At 31.2% G+C, this 16,533-nt stretch overlaps 1 protein-coding gene across 2 annotated transcripts in view; it reads right to left on the bottom strand.

Annotated features, from left to right (window-relative positions):
* Positions 1-14,306, bottom strand: part of Irk1 (Inwardly rectifying potassium channel 1) — a 50,627-nt gene extending 36,321 nt beyond the window's left edge. For both annotated transcript variants that reach the window (XM_088272341.1, XM_088272342.1), the window contains exons 1-2: positions 13,858-14,306; positions 11,006-11,676 (exon numbers count right to left, since the gene is read on the bottom strand). In XM_088272341.1, the coding sequence (XP_088128467.1) occupies positions 11,006-11,379 (374 nt within the window). In that variant the 5' untranslated portion in view covers positions 11,380-11,676; positions 13,858-14,306. The remainder of the gene's footprint in view (positions 1-11,005; positions 11,677-13,857) is intronic.
* Between the last annotated feature and the right edge of the window lie 2,227 nt (positions 14,307-16,533).

Raw genomic sequence — 16,533 nt, 5'->3', positions numbered from 1 at the left:
GGGTAGGTACCTAGTATTAAGTGCACAAAATAAATTTCAACAAAATTCTTTATTTGAAAATTGACTAAAACAATTGAAACACGTTAGTAATTTGACGTTTCAAATTAATTTTACACTTCTAGCCCATTAAGCGTTTTCAGTACTACTCGAGTTTTACTTAACACGAGTAGTGCGATGCAGATACTAAATATGCGTTGAATAAGGAGTGTAGTGTACGTGACAGTGTCGTGTGTAATGAGTAGGCATTTATAGGGAGTATTGGCATCATCCCGACACTCCTTGTGACTGGGAGACGGGCTAATTTTGGAATACAGTCTTGGCGACTGATTGGTCTCTTGACACAATGGTAATAGCACTAGGCTAAAAAACACTAAACAACTGAAATCAAAACATTACCAATAACTCGAAAAATTTAATGGCGGGAAAGAGATGAAAACAAATGCATATTATCATGATGGAGTATTCAAACAATTGATTTAAGATCAAGATAGATAAATTAGAAGTCAAACAAAATCATTGGGTTGAATTTCAACAAAGAAAACATATATTTTGTAAGAATGCCGATACTTAGATTCAACTTAAGACAACGTTAAACTGTTCAATTACTTGTCAAATTTCATCACACTATTACTTTCAAATCCTATCCTTGGTAAGTATTATAACTAAAATACAAGTACAAACTTTTAAATGTTTAACTCGATGGTTTTAAATAATTTGAGTGCCGTAATTACTAAAATCCAATAAATTGTAACTATTAAAATGTGACAAACACCATGGTCTTCGTCAAAAGATATTTAGAGAAAAACCCAAGGATTCCTAAATGCTGCATTAAAAAAACACGATTCGATGGCATGGCCTAGGTGACGTTGCCCATGACAGAAGGACTTACAAGCTGAGGATGAGAAGAGCTGACCCCAACAGTCAACAAAGACGATTAATTGGAATGGAGCCAGGAAGAATAAGACTAATATGGATGATCTGGTTGTCCAAAATGAACTGAAGATAAATAAAAATCCTAATATAGAAGACCTTAGAATATTAAAAAGAATAAAAACGCCAGTAGGGATTCAACGTTTTTCAAAATGTGCTTATTGAAATTCAGATATAATCTTCCAATAATTGAATGTTTAAAGTAATATAATATAAATTGAATGTAAATATATTTATAATGTAAATATATTTTAATAAAGTTTGCAAAATACAAATAGGTTTTGACTAATTAAAATCACATTAAAACAATTATAAACAATCAAATCCCAATAATATACATTGTTCATGGAGGACAGCGTGCTTCCTGATACTTGCTGTCACTTAGCATTTTCAGTGTTTTCGACAGCATTTTTGTTTCACATGATTTTTTTATATATTTCCATAGCTTCACAATCATTGTGAAATTAAACATATAATGTAAAAATGTGTACTTTCTTTTTTCTTTATTTTCCCTTTAACCAAACTGAGCCTCAGCAACGCGTGGTCGGGTGCAGCTAGTCTTAAATAAGAAGATAATAATGTATGATTAATACCACCTTTTTGAAATACTTGCATAGATTACTTGCATAAACTTCTGCATTGTTTCATGAAATTCTGACATAGTGTATAAGTATTTATCATATTTATCCTTAAGGTGCAAAAATAGAGCTCGCAGAGTTGATACAATAATTACAATTTGGGCTAAGGTCTCATCTGTTTCGCAGATGAAAATATTACGATCACTAACACAAGGATTCTACAAGATATTTCCGCAATTGCATTATCATAATAAATGTTGCTATAAAGGAAATAACATTATTCTTAACTTCGTTGTGAGACATTTAGAATTCCTGAAGCACGCAACTGTGTTTGACAAATAATGTACCCATTTTTATGTGTAGAAATATAAAAAAATGTTAACATTTTGAATGTTAGAGCTTTACAAACATATAACAAGCATTGAATTTGAACAAATTCGTACTTAGCATATAATTTTAGGCTATACATATTTGAAAGAGACATATTTTCGATAAACTGATAATTAAAAATAAACTATATGTAATTGGACACTAAAAATAATAATAGAGCGCCATTTTTGTAAAATACTACAGCAAGGATAGAGTCAAAATAAATTAAGAACGAAAAATTGGAGTAGAATTTACCAAAACAAACGATTTTTACCTTTCTGAAGTTATAACTAGCCGAGGTTGAAAGAACGTAGTAAAGTTATTAAATTTCAGACTGATGTCGGTAATGACGAAACCCGGTGAAATAAAATACATGTGGAAAAAACTAAAAAGTTGTTATTTTATTATATAATTAAAATGCTTTTGGTGTACGTATAAAATCCGGCAAAAATAATTCCTCCAGACATGATAACGAAAAAAACATAGTTCTCTATCCTTAAAACATGTAATTACACGTGATCATATCTCTATCCTTAAAACAGGTGATCATACGTGATCATAGTTCTCTATCCTTAAAACAGGTGATCACACATGATCATAGTTCTCTATCCTTAAAACACGTGATCAAACGTGATTATAGTTCTTTCCCTTAAACACGTGAATATAGTTCTGTACGTGATAACACGTGATCATAGTTCTCTATCCTTAAAACACATAATCACACACGATCATAGTTCTCTACCCTTAAAACACGTGATCAAAAGTGATCATAGATCTCTGTCCTTAAAACAAGTGATCAATACGTTTTGAGAGTAAAACAATTCTGAGGAGAAAGGGTTAAAGTGCCACATAATCACTAACCGCAAGCAGTTCTTGTCGAAATTATTTTCAGCAGTCAAGCCGGGTTTTACGACGCGAGGATATTATTATAATGTTCAGAACACAGAAATTGGCCATTAAATAATGTTCTCCCCATGTGCAATATGCACGTGGAAGATTAACACGTCAAAATAATTGTAATTTATTTGGGTTAAACTTCCATAATGAACGGGATATGGACTAAATGAACATCTTCCGCTGAAAACGAAAACAAAAAATATTATATTTGCATACAGCATGCACACTGCTGCAAATTACACTTAACATAAAATAACTGTCAGTCAAGGACGTCAGTTGTAATCAATTCATCAGCCTTATATTGTATGGTATTTTTATCCATAAAACAAAACGATTTATTCATTTTACAGGAGTATCAAAGATGAATTACTTTTAATTCCTAATTTCTCGTTTTGATATTCTGTCGTACGTCGTTACCTCAAACGAATGTGAGGAAAACCATTGTATGACAGAATTCAATATAAAAGTAATAGAACATAATGTAAGGCTGAATTCAATATAAAAGTAATAAAACATAATGTAAATGATAGTTGAAAAGATTAAGAAAAAATATTTAGGGTGGTAAGGATATATGGAGCGAATGGATAACGAGATAATATCTATGAAAGTATATTTGACAAATATGAACGGAAAAACATAACGAGGACGGCTAAAAAAATGGCATGACCAAACCAATCAGAACTTAAAATCTTGTCGCGTCAAAAGTCTACGTGACTAGATGTATGGATGTGACGGAGGCTAAGAGTGTATGTCAAAACAGACGAGTGTGGCGCTACATCCTCTCTGCCTACCCCTGCAATGAAACGACGTGATGATAGTAGTGGCACACAAAAATTCTCATCGAACGAGAATATAGTCCCCTCCGTAAATGCATGAAAAATATATTAAACAGGCGGTCCTTAAAAGTGTACTCGCAAATATACAATTCAGTACGACTCAAAACTCAAATGGCAATGCGCAGGACATATTGCAAGACAGGACACCACAAGATGGACTCTAAGAATTTTACTCTAGAGAACTTGGGAGAACAAAAGAGGTGTCGAAAGACCCCAAAAGAGATGGTCCGACGACATAGTCGCTGTGGGGGGTAGAAACTGGCTGCAAGCAGCAACCAACCGGAGGAAATGGAAAGAAGGTGAAAAGTCCTATATCCAGCAGTGGAGGACAGATGGCTCATGAAGATGAAGGGACTTAAATGTGTGCAAACGCAAATAGGATATTTAGTAAGGGGAGCGAGTATAGCAAGTTCAACTACAGCGAGTATATTGGCTGTAGTTAAATTTCGTAAAACTGATGTCATTCTAATAGTGGCTGTTAGATTTCGGAATCTAGTCCGCGGGACAGGATATGCAGTAGCTGTCGGCCAGATTTAAAGTTGACGACTGTCGGCGGCCATTTCCATAATTGCATCGCGCGCAATAACTCTGCGCCAAGAAAATTATGTCAGAGGAAGTGGCAAGCATTGACCCAATGTGGGGGGGTTACTGCCTACTGCCTACTCATCGCGGTGCTGCTAATGAAACCCGCCAGCGCCTTCTATATCAATACGAGCCGTAATTGATCAATTCGGTGACGATGCATCAGCCACTATCGGCAACCGATTTCCGAAGTTTTTCATTCTCTCGTGTATACTTTGAAAGTAAACGCGCATGTTAAATGTAGATTCCAAACGAAGAATTCGGTTTCCACTGAATTCTTCGTTTTATGATTTATAGTTTCCTACGGAGTTATAATTCACATCGTTAAAGTATAAGTGCACTGCTGTCAATTGTAACACAGTAATGGAAATTTTCTGGTCAAGTTCGAACGAAATCCGCCAAGTGATTAAGATCAGTCTTGAACTTTGAGCAAACCAAATCGATTTCAACTCCTGACTGTTTTTAACCTCTTAAATTATTTTTATTTTAGATCCGATGATAATATAAGGCAATGTTTGCGATAGAATAAGTAAATGTTTGAGGTTATGTTTCTATGATTGACAATGTATGAGAAATATATGAGCTTGCGAAAACCTTACATTAAAGTAATTAATCGCACCAATATTTTGTGTAATATGTGTATTATGTTTATTATTACATTATGCCAAATGAAACCCCAGGATAGTCGACGGGAACTATAACAACTAGAATTTTGAGATATTTTAAAGTATTTTTAGATCAAGAAATTATACATACCCATTTATGTTTTTTTTTAAAGATCATTATTCTAAAAATTAATTGTAAAAACTGAAGAGTGTAACTATCGAACATAATAAAAATAAAAATCTAGTATTGTCAACAATGTGCCGATTCACAATTGTCTTGTTTTTCGTTGTGGCATTTTAATTACCTACTATCGATTACATTTTGTCGATTTGTTGTAAAAAAATATTTTTTATGATTTTCGGATTTCGTGCGATGTTCAAAATACATATTAAAACGTAGTATTTTAAATTACTATGCAAATTACTATGCAAAGATGTGTTATGGTTAGAAACGAAAAGATCTGTCCAATGAAGAGCAAAGAGATGGACCATGATCACATAGTATATTAAATTGTCTAGTTCTGCATTGGGATCATAATATTTAGTTATCAAAAGTTAAAAATATGTTCTTTATTATTCATTAGCTGTACCTGCCAACGCAATGCTATGACTCGGTCTGGTGAAATGGAATAAAAGAAAACAAAGAGCACAAACTTATAATATGTTTAATTTCGCAATGAAAATATTAAAAATCAATGAAACAATCATGTAACCGAAAATATTGAAAATGCTAAGTGATAGCACCTGTCAACAGTGTTGCGTGAGTCGTTCTTTTGTTTAACAGATGGCACTGCCATTGCGGTAGAAAAATACCTGACACAGTGCATTCGCGATGCTGAGTTATGTTAAAAGGTCAAAGTAATTGGTGAATAACTTATGAAGATAAAATTTTGAAGAAACCAACGTTTACATTTTTAATTATATTGAAAATGCATACAAAAACTTTATTTACGTACAGCACTGGATAAAACACATTCCGGTAGTACGAGCCGTAATTTAATGTACCTAATTCGGTGAGTTAATTTTCGGAAAGCTTTCAGTGTTTCGCATCACGACCACCCGCGGATTGTTCGGTTCATGTAATCATAATAAAGTGTTGTTGATCACAATGTTTTTCCAAAATGGGTAATTCAATCAATCCATCAATTAAATGCTTAAATATACCCATGTACCCATGCTTAACTGTGCCACGGGTTGTTGACTGTGGCCCAGTTAAATGGAAAAGAAAGAAAATATATTTTTATATTATGTTTAATTTCACAATGCTTGTGGGGATACAATATTTTAGCTGGTGTCAAGAAGCACGCTGCCAAAATATATGGCGCTATCATTGCAGTAAAAAACTGTTTTAACGTATCAAAATTATTTGAAGAAAGTAATCAGTGAAAAACTTTAGAAAATTTAAGATTTTGAATGGACGAAAATTTGTATATTTATTACAGGAGAAAGTGACCAAGTGCATTGTTTTACAAAAACGTGATCATTAACTATTTGATATCTTACTGGCTTAATATTGCCCTGAAAAACCTCCCAAAGGATTTTAAACTTGGAAGTATAATATATTGACTTGTTAAAAAGGATTAACTGCATTGGTGTTTATTTTCTTGCCAAGCAAAAGTGACTTAAATGGCCTTCCCGAGCATTTAGCGTTTTGGTAGTTGGTCACTTTCTCCTGTACGACTACGATATATATATATATGTATATATATATATATATATATATATATATATATATATATATATATATATATATATATATATATATATATATATATATATATATTATATATATTTATATATATACATATATAAATATATAAATATATATATATATATATATATATATATATATATATATATATATATATATATATATATATATATATATATATATATATATATATATATATATATATATATATATATATATATATATATATATATATACATATATATATATATATACATATATATATATATTATATATATATATATATATATATATATATATATATATATATATATATATATATATATATATATATATATATATATATATATATATATATATATATATATAAACACACGAGTTTATATAAATATGTATGTATGTATGTATGTTTGACGGGTACATTCATTTGTTTTTATGCTAACTATATGTATATGTTACATTATGACATCAAAGTATACCTGTTTCATTTGACGTAAAAGTTTATAAATAATTTATCAATGAGCGTGCCATAGACCTAAATGGGTCATATGGGGTCATTTGCTTACTTGCATTGCGCCATATTCTAATTACATACACAACCGTATCTATGAATATATTATGGCACCTATCTTTGTTGAAAATTCAACGCATACTATTTTAAGAACAGCTAATTTCATAGGGGTGCAAATATATTAATGTCTTTTTTTGATTTTGAAGTATCGATATAATTTTATGACATCAAAATCCCTTTTGTATCGAAAAGTTTGAATAAAAGATACATAAAAGCACGATATTTTCCTTGCATTTTTGGAAAATTCGTAGATCTTGAGAAACATTTAAATATTTTTAAAACAAATAGGTATTTTGTAAAATTCAAATAAAAAACTAACATAAGAGTTCCTTTTATCATTAAAAAAGAAACACAACAATAAAATACAGATACCACAAATTAACTTAATTTTCCTGAAAGAAAAAAATGTTGGGTAGCTTCGGACATACATTTTAACGATGTTCAAGCCGTTTTTTTTATTTGAAAAATAACGCAGTTGTAAAACAAATTTAATGGATTAATTTCAGTTCCTGCTTACTTTATCTAATTTTTACATTTATGGCTTTATCAAGCCTTTTTAAAAATATTTTTCAAACTAAAATATTTTCTGAAGTTTGTTTATGTACCCTCAAAATGTCCCTTGTTTTTTGCACATTAACGTCCGTAATCACTAATCCTAAATAAATTTAACCTCATATCACAAGTGCATACAGTAAAATATATTAGGTTGATCTTCACTCCCTGCATCCAACTCTCACCCACTTGAAATCTCAGTTGGCCATTAGTTTATGACACAAGGGTAATTTGTGCATGGACGATTACAGGTTTTTGACACAAAGGTAATAAAATATTTAGCCCCGGTAATTTATTAGAGAATATGGGGCGATGAAAATGTGATACAGGTTTTGGATCTTCTTAGTGTCTTTTTGTTTGGATTTTTTTGAGACCAGGTCAAGTTTTAAAGATAATTGTAAATACGCGCACAAATAAAATTTTATCAACATTGTAACATGGATATGACTTTTCAATATATTTGTTTCAAATACGGGTTTCTCCGTTATATTTATGACTATACGCTTTCATACCGATATGCTAACAGCACGTTTTTGAAGCATACTAAGTTTACTGCAAAAATAAGTGTGATTACCAGTCATCACGTGCTGCTATTTTGAATATAATCACTGTATTCCAAGAAGATATTATAAAATATAACCAACCCGCAACGAGTATAATTATTCGAGTTACGCTTCAGTAATCATCAATAATTGTCATAATAATAAAAGGAAAGTAATGTCAAATTAAATAAAACCGACAAAGAAACAAGCAATTTTTATTAATAGCTTTTAAATAGCTATTATTCAGAAATCTCTAGAATATCGCCTACAAATGATTTCGTTTCGACCCACTTCGATAAATTGATCTGAAATTTCGCATACGAATATACACATATTTGATTAAATATATTTTAAACATATGCCCGCGTTACTCTATTCATTACATATATATTATATAAAATTTCAACGGAATATCATTATCTCAACATCCATGATGAAGAAGAATATGGAAGTCTGGGCATTTACGGGGCTTACGATCGTCATAGGCTGGTTTAAGTTGTCACTTTTTTTACACACGTGTAACATTTTACACAATTCTACCCGATTCTATCCAATTCTTAAACTATAAATAAAAAATAAAAAATAACTCCTAATTGGAGATAATCCAGATTTGTGAACAAGTTTTTGGAAACACTCAAAATGCTGTAAATGAATACCATTGTGTTTATTTCATAAAAATAATTGAGAATAATTATACTGAAATCATTTTAAAATCTTTGGACTGTTATTGCGTAAAACGTGACTTTATTATTTATTTTAGAATTTACAGTAGGTACTCGTATACTTATTATTTTTATTACGTATTGTATAATTTTATCGTGCTGAGTATCATCTAATCGTTCACACCTTATTACTACCCGATTTACATAAAATAAATACTACAATGGTATTAAAAATATGCAATTTTCGCATACAAGCATCATTTTATCGGTATACTTATCATAGGGTGTATTACAATTGCAGGGTGTATTGTTTGATATCTGTTTGTGGCGATAATTGTGACTTTGAAATACCGTTTAACTTTATTTGACTTTAGAATATACGTATATAAAAATGCTCAGAAACATTTTCTTCAAATTTAATATTTCATTAGACATTTATAAATAGTGATTCGACAGTCAAGTATCTTAATACTGTGCCTTTAAAAATATAAACATTCTTCATATTTTTAACATCTCAATATAGATGATGAAAAATATGGAAGTCTAGGTATTTACAGAGATTATGACCTGTTATAGGCTGGTTAAGTGATAAATTTACACGCGTGCAACATTCACCATTCTACTCATGATTGACAACCACACTACTCAAAATTTCGAAACTCCTAGATATATTGATTAATCTCATAACACATATGTACATATGAGTTCATAACGGCCATTAATGTTGGATTAAGTAAGCTTTCATTTAGCAGAGACCCTTTTATTAGGATGTACGCAAAATCTTAACCCCGGATTATTTTTACATACAGGGAAACGCTTAAAAACGTCATTTTCGATTTTTTAACATTCTTCATTTGAATATATGTACCTACTTTTAAAATATTTCACTAACAAAACATGAACGAAACGACGTTCAATATTTTACATTTTAAAACCGGATACTACTAATCAAAAAGGTAACATATGCAAACGTATACTTCTGATCGCATTTGCCCCCTCTGTGTCGTATTACGTATAGTTTGAAGTATTTAAAAATATTTCCAAGAAATAAAATGGCGTAAGACTGTGTATTATATTGTTGATATTTTTTTCTGTAATGGTAATACATTTTACGGTATAAAATCATTCCCTATTTTGCATACAAACTTAAATACTCACTAGTCACCAGCTTGGATTAAAAAGAATTGTTTCATCCTGTTATGAAATAAAAATAACTGCGTACATAATATGGCGATTATTTTTAAATTCGTAAAACAATAATTTATTTTATGAGCTATTTGTCAAATTTTAGTAAATTTAAATATTAGGAGAGCTAAACATTTTTTACCAAGCAATATATCCACTACACTTAATTAGATGTTTAAAATTGATATTACAAACGTTAAAAAAATGCATTTAAAAGTACATGTGTATTAAACCCAAGTTTACTCAACTATCCTACTAGTGACGTTGTTACTAAATATTCTTAGAAAATACGACATAGAAATGAAACGGGAATAACTAAGATATTTAAAAACTTGTATTATTTTAGAAGTAACAGTAATATTCTTAGAAAGAATATTACTGTTTATAGAATATATAGAAAATTCTATATATATATATATATATATATATATATATATATATATATATATATATATATATATATATATATATATATATATATATATATATATATATATATATATATATAGAAAGATCACGTAATAATAAAAAAGAGCTACGAAAGGAAGATACGGTGAAACAGGGGGCGCGGAAAGACTAACATTATTTTTTCCAGGAAACGTCATTTTCCCGTCGTAATTTTTACGATAGTTTAGTATCCTAAGGTTAAGAATGTGATGATAAAACATTAATGTCATAAATTGAATTTAATAATTGATATTGATGATTTAAATTGGCTTTTGAATAAATGCACTAGCGTTACAGTAATTGATTGTAAAATTTAGTTGCATGTATGCAGAGACGTACGTTCTATATAGGCAGAAAAGCAGTGCTTACCCTGGATTACTTGCTTTCCATATAGAAACACGACCAGTGCCTACTATGCCTTATCCTTACCCAACCCTGCTGCCTGATTAAAAACAGCACGCCACTGCATAAATGCATGTTTTTTTAATCATAAAATTGATTGAATACATATTTTCGAGAGGAATACATATTTTTTTACCTGGCGAGAGGTCCGGGCCCATCCTTCCCGCTGCTCCTGTCTCCTCTCAGAGAAAATCTCAGCTGCTTGTGGAAATTCCCTAAGAGTCCATTTCCTCCTGAAATCCTTCTCGCGCCCAGAGATTGAGTCCTGGTGAGCCTCCCGACCCCCGGCGGAGGCGGCACATTGGGACTGAGGCTGTTCGGGTCCGTCTGCAGCCTCAAGGCGTTATCCGTGTGAGGCACCTCGAACGAAGGCCTGGTCCTTATAATGGTCGGTATGGCCTTGTCTCGGGGGGAATCTCCGAGCAGTTTGTCCCATGGCTGTGATAGAAGATCGGAGCTGGAAATGTCTTTAGACGCTTCGGATGTTAATATCTCGTGGTCTGTAGACATCTTTTGGCGTATTTTCTCTTCTTTATATTAGTTCTCTCGTTGTTGGTATCATTAATTGTGATTGACTCATTGTATCAGCGTTTTAAGCAACTAAGACTGATATTATTTTTAAATTGTCACTTTTTTCGACACTGTTTTAAAAAGATCACTAATAAAATTGATATAACTCATTAAAGTTACTACATAATGTTTTTCATTTGATTTAATGTCTATATTATTCCTTTTAGACACTTTTTGACTACTCATAAAAGATTAATCTTATGAGTATTTAATAATAAAATATTTTTGTAATTGTACCTATAATAAAGATATTTAAATATTAATATATGAATATTTTGTCAATATTAAAAGTTAAAATTTTATTTATTTACTTTACTTTATATCACTCCTTTTTCTACTTATATTTATAGTACGAGTAATGAAAAACGTGTTTTATTATGTTAATTATTCATAATTTTATATAATAACGTTGCATGGCGTGCAATTACAAATTTAAATGTGTTCGTAAATCAAAATTTTGCTGCAACTTCGCCCTTCAAATAGTTCATATACATTTTAAAAGGAATAGTAAACATGAAAACAATATGGTAATCATAATTCACCTGAATAAACGGTTAATGTATGTATGTGTATATGTAAATAGGTTGTAAATACGCATATATTTTTTTTGTTTGCGATACATTGTTAGATTAATTTTTACAATGTTTTTTGGAATTAAAAAATCCAGCCTGCATTCCTTTCATAAGTTTTAATTATGTAATTTTAATTATTCACTTCTTTTCCCTCCGTAGTATAATAAATAACGGTTCAAGATTTGATTCTCCGTCGAAAAATATGCTAGTTTTACGTTTTTTATGGCACTTCAAATCTAATTTTATGTCATTTAAAGATATCCTTTTCAAACCCTTATTCGCACCCAAAGGTGCATATGGCACTACATCTCATAGAAGCGGTGTTATCTTGATCGTTAATAACACGAAAAAGAGGTGATCAGCCTTCCCCTTCATGTACCAGTCCAGGGTGGTATTAAATCAATATAAGACTGAAAAAAATCACTTATATTTATTTTGACCATCTTAGGAATCGAACCCGAGACCTCCAGCATGGTAGCCTAGCGCGGTAACCACTACACTATCGAGGCGGACTATGGAATATCAAAAGATATTGCGAAGAAAAACCAGACATTTCTACGTATTAAAATATTTAATAAAAGAATTATTATTTGTATATTCATCGTACGAAATTCTTTTATCCCAAGAAAAAAATGCTGGACGTTCATATGTCGCTCACTCCTTTCAAGAACGTCATAAATCACAAATCGTAAATTTTCAGTTGTGCATGTTTTCGGAATGCCTAGAAAATGTACTATATCCCAGCAAAAGCGGAATATTTTTAACTTAATATTTACCCGCTACAGGGCAGAAAGTGTAAATGTATTGTTTAATTATTTTTTTTAAATATACTTAATATTTTTCAAATGGGGATAAAACCTTCAGGTTTTACCTAAAAAGATCTGTTGCACAGTAAAAAGTTCAATAAGTGGCTTAATATTTATTTTTAATACATTGTATTATATTTTCAAACTTTAAAAACGTTCTCCTGAAAAATCTAGTTTTTTGATTTATGACGTTCTTGAAAGAAGTGAGCGATGTGTCTTTTGTACAACGTCTATTTGGTCGTTGGTTTTGAGGACGTGTTATAATGAGGGGAAGTATGATCATTACAGATAAAGGGGAGACTCGAAGGAGAAGGAGAAAAACGTGTTGAATGAACTTGATGTCTACAATACAATGTGAGAAACCGGTTACGCAAATAGAGATATGACTATTGTACTATTAATGTGAGTGAATTGAAAAGGAACTCAAATCGCATTTTCATATTTCACTAATTTACACTTTATATAAGGGGTTAAAAATATGCTGATATGTGTACATATATGAATGTATATATATTTAAGTTGCAGAAATCATACATGCATAAAGGAAGATTATATTTTTATTTGCATTTAAGATTTAATTAACAAAATATTCACAAATTATCTTCTTCAAACCCTTATCTTCACCCGATGGTGCATAGGGCACTGCATCATATAAACGCAGTGTTATCTTGATCATTAACAAATAAAGAAAAGGTGATTAGCCCTCCGCTTCAGTTAACAGTCCAGGGTAATATTGAATAAATATAAGAGTGAAAAAAATAACCTTTTTCACATTTATTTAACCCTCCCTGGGAATCGAACCCAGGAACTCCAGTACGGTAGCCAAGCGTGCTGACCACTGCACTACGGAGGCGGACAAACTAAATTAAACTATAAAAAATAAAATTATAAGTTAATATATAAAAGTTTTATTTTATTATTTAAAATTTGTATTAATGTAAAATTAAATATAAGACACCTTTTTTCATTTTTCAGTATGGTAAGCGGCATTTACTTTATCATAAAAAAAATTACACCATAAATTTTAATATAATACTTGCCAAATATTATTAGTATTAAGTAATATTACACATTCATTAGATTTTCATTTCGTAATCTCAAATATTTGTATTCTCCTACTTATTCAGAATCACGCGCGACAAATTCAAAGAAATTAGAAAAAAACACACTGTCTCTTTATATTAATTGCACAATTTTTCATAGACTTGCGTCTTTCACCGATTTAATTTTGGAACAACTAAATCTAATTCATTTGACAAAACAAACAACAGTTGTTCACTCGATGTCGCCTGTGCAATGCCACGGGTCGAGAATTAAAACATTTTATAATTAAATTCAAAGCAGACAAAAACATCCGATAGCCGAACGCACGTGCTGCTAGAGTTTTGTTTTTATTCTGAAGGTTTTGGAATATTTCGAAAATAAGTTCGAGCGCTCTGTCCGCGACACGCGACGCGCGGACTCTACCCGCGGCGGACGAATCGAGACTGAAGGCTGGAGGCAACGTCTGAATTTCGCATTTTCACGGAGGCGTAGGATGCGAGGATCGTTTTTTTTTTGAAAATATTTTTAAAACAGCTGATAGCGCGGCCAAATCAAAATAACGGCACCTACATATCGGCTGACCAAATTAAAAACACAGTAAGGGACATTTTTTTGTAGTAGTTTTTTTTTTGCATTTATGGACTAAGTAGACTCTACTTAGTACAAAAATGCAAAAAAAACCTACTACAAAAAAATGTCCCTTACTGTGTTTTAAATTTGGACAGCCGATATCATTGCAATTAATATAATGATTTTACTGATATTTTATTATTTATGTGGGAATTCTACAGTTTCTACATAAAAAAATATGAAATAGATTGACGACAATAAAAGTCAATTCAATAATTCCACATAAATACATATGTTGTGAATATTTTGTTGTATCTTAAGAGAAAAAGAGGGTGTGAGGGTGTGTGTATGAGTATGTACGTGCGAGGGTGTGTGTGTGAGTTTGTGTGGGGGTGTGTGTGTGTGTGTGTGTGTGTGTGTGAAGGTGTGTGTGTGTGTGTGTGTGTGTGAGAGGGTGTGTGTGTGTGAGAGTGTATTAACGATAACAACAACGAATACGTTTTTAGAGAACTGATTTAGTAAATAAGGGCATTCAAAGGCATGTAGTTCGCTGGTTTAAGAAATCACTTGAACTTTTACATAACTTTGCTTTTTGGATGTTTTAAATATTGCATACGACAAGATCGAACGGTATTCTCGGGGAAACGTCGGGTTGTGGTCCCGTGGTTAGTGTCGCGGACTCTTAAGTCAGAGTTTCTCGGTTCTAACCCAATCTACCACAATTTGATACCTACCTATTTCTAATAATGAGCCGCTTAGGCTCACAGAAATAGTATGAAATTGAAATATTGGTATAAACAATAAAGACACAAATATTTCTCTTTTTTTAATAATAAAAAAAATCCAACTAGAAGCGCCATGTTTAAATTATTGTGAAAATGAAATTTTTATTCTGCAGTTAGCTTACAGTTAGTAAGTAAAAAAAAAGTTAACAGGGACATGTCAATATGAACCTAATGATGTAAAAACTTCAATATACAAAAAAAACCCTTATCCACACCCAATGGTGCATAGGGCACTGCATCGTAGCGATGTTGTGTTAAATAATTAGTTATATAATGAATTTGTACATAATAAGAAAAGTATATAATAAATGCATCTCCCATCTAAAAAAAATATTTGTTCAGTTCAGTTCAGTTCATATGGAAAAAGGTTGCTTCCATTTTTTTATACGTTAAAGCTGAAGAAGCCGAGTCAATATCATTAAATAAATATATATAAATGGATAAACATCACGATGTGTGATTATTCACAAGATTATCGGTAGCATTCTTATTGAAATCTGTAGAGAACTAAGGGAGATATGAAGGTTTAAACTTTAGATATTTGAATAAACGAAAAACGTGCGTTTGCATACGTCATCAAATTTCCGTCATCGAACGTTTTATGACGTCATATGGTTTATTGTCTAGGGTTTATAGAGCTGTAATAGTAGTAGTGTGGATTGTTTGTTAACCACTACACTACCATTTGTGTTATACAAATATGAGAGGAGGAGTGGGTGGGAGGGTAGACCATAGACATCAACAAATAAAGCTACCAATAATTTAGCAATGACACCAGCATTAAAATAACTCCATCGTTTCTGTGACGTCATTCATTGCCAACTTACGAAAATAACGTTTTTTCGAAGGCGAATTTTCCAAAAGAAAATGATGAATTAAAATATAAATTATATCGGCTGTTATAAACACAGAACGCATCTAATACAATCATTTATAGGTTGAGTATGTATGTTAGATATTCTTCCCGTCTGACAAAGATAATTACTGCTAACATATCTTAGTCGTACAGGAGAAAGTGACCAACTAACAAAACGTAAAATGTTTAGGATGGCCATTTAAATCGATTTTGCTTGGCAAGAAAATAAACATCAATATTATATTAAACTTCCATGTTTAAAATGCTTTGGGATTTTCAGGGCAATATTAAGCTAGTAAGACGTCAAATACTCAATGATCACGTTTTTGTAAAAAAATGCACTTGGTTACATTCTCCTGTATGACTACGATATATTCTGTCACCATGTTGGGTTGTGATTCGTTCCAAATATGTAAAATAAAATCTACCCCATAAAATTATTGTTACAAACATTGATTTAA

The sequence above is a fragment of the Brachycentrus maculatus genome, unplaced genomic scaffold, assembly GCF_059751285.1.
Source record: "Brachycentrus maculatus isolate JH-2025_06_01 unplaced genomic scaffold, ASM5975128v1 h1tg000494l, whole genome shotgun sequence".
Taxonomy (NCBI): Eukaryota; Metazoa; Arthropoda; class Insecta; order Trichoptera; family Brachycentridae; genus Brachycentrus; species Brachycentrus maculatus.
This window is presented reverse-complemented; position numbering and strand designations above follow the sequence as displayed.